This window comes from Montipora capricornis, chromosome 3 (genome assembly GCF_036669925.1).
Source record: "Montipora capricornis isolate CH-2021 chromosome 3, ASM3666992v2, whole genome shotgun sequence".
In the NCBI taxonomy this organism is placed as follows: Eukaryota; Metazoa; Cnidaria; class Anthozoa; order Scleractinia; family Acroporidae; genus Montipora; species Montipora capricornis.
Genome location: NC_090885.1, coordinates 35,768,478 through 35,778,477, shown reverse-complemented (window position 1 = coordinate 35,778,477; position 10,000 = coordinate 35,768,478). Strand labels below are relative to the sequence as shown.

The 10,000-nt window shown below is 38.9% G+C and overlaps 2 protein-coding genes and 1 long non-coding RNA gene across 3 annotated transcripts in view; 1 reads left to right on the top strand and 2 right to left on the bottom strand.

Annotated features, from left to right (window-relative positions):
• The window catches only part of LOC138040979 (uncharacterized), a 239,894-nt gene that overhangs the window by 207,291 nt on the left and 22,603 nt on the right, over positions 1 to 10,000 (bottom strand). The gene's annotated exons all lie outside the window — the stretch shown is intronic.
• LOC138041320 (uncharacterized) lies at positions 1,384 to 3,169 on the top strand. The gene is made up of 2 exons (XM_068887095.1): positions 1,384 to 1,611; positions 1,701 to 3,169. Exons 1-2 carry the CDS (start codon positions 1,393 to 1,395, stop codon positions 2,775 to 2,777), a joined length of 1,296 nt encoding a protein of 431 aa, XP_068743196.1. The 5' UTR covers positions 1,384 to 1,392; the 3' UTR covers positions 2,778 to 3,169.
• Positions 3,242 to 5,408, bottom strand: LOC138041319 (uncharacterized). Its single transcript, XM_068887094.1, has 2 exons — positions 5,018 to 5,408; positions 3,242 to 4,498 (listed from the first exon to the last, which is right to left on the bottom strand). Exons 1-2 carry the CDS (start codon positions 5,137 to 5,139, stop codon positions 3,265 to 3,267), a joined length of 1,356 nt encoding a protein of 451 aa, XP_068743195.1. The 5' UTR covers positions 5,140 to 5,408; the 3' UTR covers positions 3,242 to 3,264.

Genomic DNA, 10,000 nt, shown 5'->3' with positions numbered 1-10,000 from the left:
GTTCTATATTCTCAGTAAATTTCACAAAATCGAAAGATTCCAGCTAATCTAAACTATCATATGTCGATTTAGAAAAGTCAAGCGATCCTGAAATGCTTTTTACAGATCTCAAGTCTAGTGTTTGGTTTGCGCTGGGCTCAGAGGAGGAAATCATGTTTTGTGACACTGACTTAGAAATTTTTGCAGCTCGACTGCCGGTCAAGGTTTTCAAAACACTAAATGGCCGGCAGTCCGTTATTCTCAGTAAATTTCACAAAATCGAAAAATTCCAGCTAATCAAACAGGCCGGTTTTGTGGGATTTCTATATTATATTTTTGTTGGTCACGAGTCTTTGGATGTTCGTGTGTCACAAAACATGATTTCCTCCTCTGAGCCCAGCGTAAACCAAACATTAGACTTGTGATCTGTAAAGCATTTCAGGATCGCTTGACTTTTCTAAATCGACATATGATAGTTTAGATTAGCTGGAATCTTTCGATTTTGTGAAATTTACTGAGAATATAGAACTGCCGGCCATTTAGTATTTTGAAAACCTTGACCGGTCACCGGCCATATAGCCACAGCGAAATTGTAATTTTTTCCTTTTATGTTTAGTTCAAAGTCTCGTGCAACTCGGTGCAACAAGAAATTATATAGCAGAGGAAGAAAAATTCTTGGGCTTTGTTTTGGTATATAAATTAACGTGTACCGAGTTGCACGGAAGCGGCAGTTTTGTAAAACGCATAGACCCTTTTTGTGCTATAAATCGACACGATTGTGTTCTACAGCTTGGCTGCCATTCGGTTTGCCCACGGGTTTAAACATTTAGACACCCTTGAATTTTCATGCATGGTTCAAGTTAAACGCAACATAGCACTACACAATAGAAAATTAAAAAGGAGAGGAATAAATTTGATTTAGCTTGCACCTCGTTGTAGGGAAGATGTTGCTTACCGTTTCGGGCGCGTTTTCATTGATCGAAACAAATCTGAACTCGCACACACTGTTTATCGCAGAGGTTTTCGCTTGGTTTAAGTTTTCTGCCTCTCGGTGCAACGGAAAATTATAAAGCGGGGAAAGCAATATTCTTCGACCTTGTTTTAACATATAAATTTACTTACACCGAGTGGCACGGGGAAGCGGCACTTTTGTATTAAAAGCATATTGTCCCACTTTTGATGCTAATTAAAATTTGACACGATTTTGATCGATCGAACAATTCATTTTTATACCTAAGGTTATAACACTGTATATTTTAGTCATTTTACTTTCGAATTTCCAGAACGTGAAAGTCTTGTAAAATGCTAAAATAGATTCTTTCGGTGATGAAAAACTTTATTTTGATCGAACCAGCTAATGTCAAGATTATCTATGCTAGAAATAGAGTACTAAAGCGGTTACGTCACGCATCCATGGCAACCAAATTTTCTGTTCTAAACAAACGCACGGGAAGCAAGATGTCGGTGCTGACAATTGCGTCCCTGCTTTCTTTCTTCGAAAATGAGAATAAATCCGTTTCAAGAGGTGAAAATCACTTCAAATCAAACCATGTGGAAAGCTTTAGTGCAAGTCAAGGTGTTTTGAAGGGACAAGTTCACGCTAGTATGAAGAAAAAAGTGTATAATGTGACGGTAAGTGAAATGCGGTAAATGGCCAACATTGAGCAGAAAGCTTATAGAAAACTACTGTTAAACTTTGTGTATTATAATTTTCTTTTTAGATATACCTTGACCAAAACAATGCGATTAAATCGAGCGAGTGCGAGTGTCCTCGGGGAGTTTATAAATGCAGCCATGCTGCAGCTCTGTTCATCTACGGAATTTATAACTGGAGTCGGACTGATGTTGAGTGTTCATGGAAAAAACGGAATGCACCTGATATTTCTCGGAAATCTATTGCTGAAATGTTTCCTCCAGCAAAGCCAGGATATACAGCCTTACTCCGACAACCAAATCAAGGAGATCGAGAAGCGCTGTATTCAGAGCTCCGAGCGTATGGAAAGTTCACTGGCCTATGCTGGCTGTTAAGCCCTGAGCCAAAACAACTGGGGGATCTACCTGTCTCAACAGTGGAAGAGGTTATTTTTTCCGAAGAATTTCTCACCTTATCTACTGCTGCTGAACAACTTGAGTTTATCAAACGAAAATTAAAGGTAGAGCAAGAAATTGTAAATCAAATCAGTTCTTTAACTGTCGGTCAGCGAAACAATCCCTCCTGGCATTTAGTGAGGAAGGGGCGTTTGACTGCAAGTAATTTTGGCTCCGTCATCAATGCTAAGAGGGTCACCCCATCCCTTATTAAGCGTCTCTTGGGAGAATATGACATTTCACGTGTCAAAGCTGTGGCATGGGGAGTCACAAATGAGGCTGAAGCCATCAAAACATTTACTGCCAAAACCCATCTTGAAGTTGCTGAGACAGGGGTGTGGCTTGACGAATCAGGCGTTCTTGGAGCTTCCCCTGATGGATTCGTGGGTGAAGACCATGTTCTAGAGGCGAAGTGTTCCTATACCTTCAGAAATGCGAGTATTGAGGAAGCTTTGAAAAGTGAGACATTTTGTCTGGAGCAAAAAGAGGACGGGTCATACTCGCTAAAAAGGAATCATGTCTACTGGCACCAAGTGCAAGGGCAAATGTACTTAGCCAAACGAAATTATTGTTATTTTGTTGTTTGGACAAATAATTGGTGTGTCATTATTGAAATCAAGAAGGATCCATCCTGGGAAGAAAACCTTACCAGACTAAGGGAATTTTACTTTAAACACCTCTTTCCCAAAATTGTTGAGGGAGAACTATAGTTTGTAGAATTATTGCAAGGTTTAAATCCAGCAGGAAGTTTGTACCATGTTCCCATTTTACAAGTTTAATACTGAAACAATAACAAGTACAGCAACCTTCCATGCTCAGTAATGAAACCAAAACCATTTTTATTCAGAGAATTATCAAATATTCTTGTTGTGTTTCCTAAAACATTTAAGATTAGAGTTGCAATTGTTTACAGCTGAAAATGCTGGCTCTACTGCATAATATGTGACTTCAGACAAATGTTCTATTATTTTGTTACTATTCTACACATTACAAAAATAGAGAATGCCCCCTTATTTTCTAAACATAAAGGTCAAATAGATGGGCTTAATCTGCCATGTTGAAATTTAAAGTTGATCCTCAGGCTTAAAGAAAACAAAAGCAATACATCAAGGTTGATTGATTGTCTTATTCCCCTAAGCATCAAAGCTACATGTTAATCAATAATACTCTCTCAATTTTCCCACTACATGCACGTCCTTACTCAAATTCTACCCCTTCACATCCTTCCTTTATCAGTGGAAACTGAAGATTTACAAGGGCAGCACAGACTTGAAATACTTTGTCAGCATAACATCTTAATTTGGGGGGTATAAAGGTTAGTATCTCAAAATCCTTCAGCCGTGCATTAGCCCTTTCGACGTGAATTCTGCATTTTGCAATGTTTTTAGTGGCCCTTATCTCACTGGCAGTGAATTTTCCATTCTCTAAGAAGGGAGGAATATTTACGGAAACACCCTTTGGGACAATGTCCTGAATCAAGAACCCCTTGTCTGCAAGGATCAGGTCACCATTTGCCATATGGTTCATTAGACCTGACTGTTTGACAATTTCCTTATCCGAAATTGATCCTGGATACAGTTTACTTACATATGTTATAACTGCATTGGGCGCCACCCCGACTAAAACTTTAAAAGAATTCATGCCCCGGTAGCTTGAATATGTCTCATTCTGTTGACTCATAAGACTGGGTGCTGCGATTTCAATATCTGTACAGTCAATGACTATTCTACAGCTAGTAAACATTGAAAAGGACGAAGGAGAGCATAATTTGTTTTTCTCCCTAGAAGGGATAGTGGTCATCAAATCATCAAATAAGATATCGTGTAAAACATGAATAAATGTTGTAACTACATTTGAAATGGTAGCAACACTACAAGAGAATAACTGAGCTATGTGGAGATTAGTATAGTTTTGTCTCAGTTTCATGAGGGTGATTAAAATTTGATCTTCAAAAATAATTGACTCCACTCTCCAACCTGCATAGTATGACAAAGAATCCTTAAATCTAGAGGCATAATTTACCACAATCTGGAAAACCTCTTTTGTTGGTAGTCCAGTTTCCATACGAAGAATATCTGTGGTAAGAGTTGATGCAGAATAATGTGTTCTCTGGTACTGTGCAGTTTCTCTCTGCTGCTCAAGTTCCCTCTTTGCAAGGTCAAGTTCGGCTTCAAGAATAACCTGGTTTGTTGAGGGTTTTTCTTGCAAGGGAGGTGCCTCCTCTTCCATTTTGTCCCGAATGGCCTGCACCATGTCATGTACACTGCTGTGTGTAGTACTACTCTGTTTTTTCTTTTTTCGAGGAAATCCTTCTGATGGAAACAACTTGTCAGCATTACGTGTGTAAATTTCTGGGCCGGCACTCTTTTTCCCATCTCTGAAGTGACAACTGCATATTCTGGAGTGATTCCCTGGTTCCCTGTCTTTTCTTCTGTAAGTTTATATAAACAAAATAAGCTCACTAAGTAGAACTAGTTAGTCACTTTTACAGTACTGTGCGACATCTAAAGCTATTATAAACGAGTGTTCTAATATTGTTTATTTAAAATTAGCAACAGTATCGCCTACAAAATGATGAACTAGAACAAAGTAAAATTCCCCTTCGTCAAACTGCCAAGGGAAATGATATTTCTTCTTTTGAGAATGCAGTCGTTCGTGATGAACTGTAGTAAACAGTTTCCAAGTTAAAGCATGAATGAATGAATGTATGTATTTATAGTCTACTGAGTTTTTCAAGCATATCATGGGAGTAATTCACTGATCACAGCTGTTTTCCTTTTCACCAGAACAAATGCAAGAATATTATTTAAGATACTATCGCAAAGACTTTGTGAGATACCAGTCCTTGAAAGAAATCACAGATCAAAACACGAGCCAAACACCAAAACGCCGCGAAAGCGCCACTTAATTGATAACACAAGATCTAGGACAAACCATAAATTAACCTTACCTTATTAATCGAATCCAGCGTTGGTACTCCTCCTTTTTCTTTATTTTATGTGGAAACCCATAGAATTTACAAGTATGTGATTCGGAATGATGATCACAGCCCGGAGCAAAGCAGTGAACCATCACGATCTTTCACCTCTAACACCTCGGCTCTTTGTCTTCTCAGTTGACGATTAGGATCTTCTTTCAAACGAATAAATATTCGTCTACGTCATCCAAAGTTCCAAAAAAAATTACAGTTCAATCAATAAGGGAAACTGTAAAAATAAAGGCCGCAAAACTGAAAAGGAGTCGAAAGCCACGCTTAACGCGCTTGTAATGCTATGCTTGGCAAACTTTGTTTAGAACAGAAAATTTGGTTGCCATGGAAGCATGACGTCACACTTTAGTACTCTATTTGCTGTTGACAAAGTGCACAGCTGTCAAGCTTGCAATTAAAAGGATCGACGAGTCTATTAAAGTATTCTGTTGAAAATTTGATTTGGAATAATCCACAACAATCCCAAAGGTTTGGGTTCTCTGTGTTTACCTCTCTGCTTGCTAATAACATCTCAGAGAGAGGGTGGATAATTTGTCTTTCGTTTAAATGGCTTCTCTAGCAGGCAGCTCTATTTCTAAATTTTCTGTCTAACGTTTAGGCGTAAATGTTAAGTAAAAGATAACCAGCTGCAAAGGAATACTCATTTCAAGGTATAAGATATGACAAAACTTTTAGTTGGATCATCTTGATGAATAGTACTTTGGAGCAAGACATGCAGGTTCCTACTTAGTTTGAGCTTTGAGAACATGCTAAGATAATTAGTTAACAAATGTAACAGACTTAAATTTAAACTCACTGTAATCTTACCTATAGAGTAAAAAGCTGTAACTTATAAGAAACTGGTTTTTAAAAACCTGTTAGGCTAAAATTTCCCAGCTTGGCCCCACAAGAAATTATTGAGCCTAAAAATATGTGACAGGTTTTTATTTTCTAAAATCCATAAAAACATTCAGTACACTTGGACAAATAAGTCAACATTCAAGATCCTCTTTGGAGACATAGATGCCTCATCACTCCAGCTACAATGTAATGGTGTGAGTGTTTTGTATCAAGGAATAAGCTGAACACCACTAAATACTCTTTTTTTTTTTCCAGGAACCAATTTAAGAACCTAAACAGCCTAAGTTTGGGCTAACTATCATATTTAATGAAGGGAAATGTAGGTTCTTTGTCTAAGCCTAACCATTGCTAAATGAATACTACAGGAGCCGCCTAAAAGAGGCATCCATTCAAATATGTACTCAAGAGAGCAAAATTATGACAAAGGCAACAGAAACCAGACCACGAACAAGGGAGTCGTGTAGGCCTTTCAACTCTTTTTAACAATTGCCTGACCAAATAATACGTCTAAAACCTTTATCTAGAGTCGGATTATCTTAATGCCTCGACAAAGAAGCGACCTAAAGACATCGGCATCAAATATCAAAAGAGCATCCACGAGAACGAATTAACTCCAGAGGTTCAAGGAGGACAGCTACTGACCATGGCCACAAACCAAAACACGCTCAAGAAGTCAGAAGAACGAGTGAAAGAAAAAAAAAAAATGAACCCGGGCCAGGGTCAAACATTTAAGAACAGAAGATCACTCGCTTCTACCGCCGATGAATATATCGGTCGAGCCTAGAATTAAATTGGCGCAAAAGCGAGACGCCATAAGGTCACATTCACATTACTGCTGAGAAAATCAACACCAAGAAACTAAAAACATTACTTTCGAGAACGTATCACACAGCAGTATATAAATTCTTGGATTTAAAAGTGACGCAGCAGTCTTGACTTTTACTTTTCTCTTTCTCTCCTCCCCACTTTTTTCGCTTTTTGTTGCCTCATTTTTTTTTTAATTTTGCTGGTCTTGGGAGGCCCCATTAAATCATTTAAAATCATTTAAATGATTTTTATGGAAAATTTTAGGTCAAAGTTACATGAGGTTTTGCCTTTTTCTCCGGTGTCCGCGACTAAATCGTGCTCATTTTGGTATGGTTTAAAAGATCTCTTTACTACTTGACCATTAGAACTGATGACGTCACAATCGATAGAAGGGACGAGGATTTTTCCCAGGGAGGGTACTTCGGATTTCAAGTGACAGGGACGATCGAATGGGGCCAAATATCAAAACCCAAAAAAATCCCATGCCGAATTTCTGAGCCTTAAAAATCTCCAGAAAGGAAAACAAATTTGGATGTACTTCAATCGCAAAACTACGCTGTCGGCATACGAGGGCACTATCATGTTCTGAATAGCAAAGAAAGTCCCTGCTCAAATCAGGCTACCCAAAAATATACTTGCCAAGTTTTACTACTACCTAAAAATATCCCGGAATCGAAAATTTCAAACCCTGTCCCTGTCACTTGAAATCCGGAGTACCCCCCTGAGGGATTCCTATGGGTGGTTTCGAGTGGTTCAGGGGGTCAAAACAATGCTGAAATTAGACAGGCAAATCTGTTCTTGTCAGTAGACTAAACAAGTCGTTCCTTCTGATTTCCAAAAACGCCTGTTTCAGTTGTTGAATGGTCAGGTTTGGCTGCGTAGCCTCTAAGTATTCAAAAACTCGAATGGTTGGACTGAAGTCAGCGTACTGCTTCAAGCGGTTGATTACTTTTACGTCCACTTTCAGCTTATTGGAAAAGTGCTTCCAGTTGGGTATCAGCCTCTTTTCCCTGTCCAGCAACAGCGCCATTTGTTCTATCAGGTCTGGCTTTAGCGTTAAAACATCGGATAATAAAGATCCTTTTAAAAATAAAATATGCAGCTGTGATCAAAAGGAAAGAAGTTATATAACTTGATTGAAATTTACACCTTATACAATACAGTGCCACCCAGTCACACTTGAGTAGTTTTCCATACAAGTTCTTGTAAATTCCGAAATTTTTAAACTATCGTTAAATCTTTCTCTTACGCATTTAATGGCTCAAATTAAAAGGAGATTTGAGGTCCGTAATGCTAAAGGAAATGATTCACGACAGTTTGAAAATTTCGAAATTTACAAGGATTTCTATTTAAGGACGTTCGCGCTAATTGTTTGTGCGCAACGTTACTGCGCAGGTAACGCGACTGTAATATGTCACGCATTACTTCGAGCATTAGTGAAGTTCAGGTTTTACAACCTTTGCAAAAACCGTGGACGATAAGTCTTGCACTCCGTTGGATCAGAGAAGATTGTGGTCAGTTAAAATTGATTAAAAATATTTATGAAAGTCAAGTAGACTACTGCACGACTGATATTCGCGAGGTTTTATCAGTCGTGCACTAGTCTACTTGACTTTCATACAAATTTTTCAAGCATCAGTTAAAATACCATGGCGACAAAAACGCCGAGGAAAAAATTCCAGGCCGGCAAAAGAATGGCACATTTATTTCCGAATCATCATGAAACTTCAAAGAGAAGTGAGCGGGAGGATGGAAAAGCTCTGGAAAAGGTAACTGATCGAGTAGACTAGTGGCTGAAAGTTTGGAAAACTCGAAGACGAACCGTTGCGTAAATTTAATGGGGCTGTTTCTCTTTAATGTTTTTATTACCCTACGAACTTAAGTTCAAAGTGAATGCATGTTTTTAAAGTTCTTTTCCTTTACTTTGGTGAAAATTGAGCAGTATTTTGGTCCTCGTCCGCTTGAATAGTGCGGACCTGCGTGGAAACAATCAGCGATTGAATTTCACAAAAAAAAACACACTCCAGAGGATGAGCATGACGGCAGTGGAGAGATATTATACAAAACACCAACCAAATGAAGATGACCCCTGCTTAAAACTTCGTTGCTATGCTCGAGAAAGGTTTTTTTTTTCGGTAAAAACCTTTCATCTCTTCAACGATCGATCCTCTCTTGGGTTCCAGTCCTTGCCCGACAGGTCACGCAAAAGGGTGACAAACGAACTTTTCCAAGAGCTTTGCAAAATCACATCGATTTTACTCGTTCAGATCATCGGTGACCCCTATTTTTTTCATCATGAATCACTTACTTTACTTATTATCTACAAAATATGATGAAATGAAAAAATTCTCACCGTAAGAAGTTATCTTTTTTTAACATTTTCTTTCCTCGTGCCATCGAATTCCGGTAGTGGTTGCAACGGATAGAGAGCTTACATTTCTGGAGTAAGTACTTTATGACCAAACTCTAGGCGAGAAATGAAGAAAATCTCACCGTAGGAAGATTTTGGCGCGAACGTCCTTAAAACCATTCAAGCATGACTGGGGGGCAAAAGTTTTTTTTCTCATACAAATCCTAATAATTTTCGGCGGCCGTTACAATCGCTACTTTTGAGATATACGGTTGAAAATTGACAGGATACCTAATTTTAATATGCTCTTTCAGCTCGTGCTAACAAATTTTTCCAAAGCGAACTGTTTTCGTTTTAACCGAAAGTTGATCACGTGCTCAACTAATGCAAAAGGCCTATTACTACAACGGCGTTGGCGACATGAAAAAGAGGAAGCCACTACGTGGTATTAGCCGGCTAGCAAGCTCTCCATGTATGGTGTCCCTCGCACTCGCGTCTCCTTTCGCGTGCTGCTCTCGCGTGACTTTTTGCGAGTCCCATGGAGAGCTTGCTCGCTAGCTATCGCGCTATTAGAAACTTCAACGCAATTGCAGGATCTACTGTACACTCTGTACAGCCGATACACTCGGAAAACTCGGTACAGCCGGTGTTTTCTATTACTGGCAGCAATAGCTGTCGTCGAAGGAGGACTCTCTGACGTTGACTTTACTTCATACATCAAGCTAGGGCACACAACACCTGGATGACACAGAGGATACGCACAATTTATAATAAACTGACGAAGAGGGTCCAAATAGTTGCTTGGCTGTACTAAACTATGAAATTGAGTTTCCTTTGGATGGGAAATAGTAATAAATGGATAGATGACGATTTTTCCATGAAAAATTTCTATTGTTCTCGCGAGCTGGCCAATCAGAGAGCCGTTTTGGATAGGTGCAAGACGACCC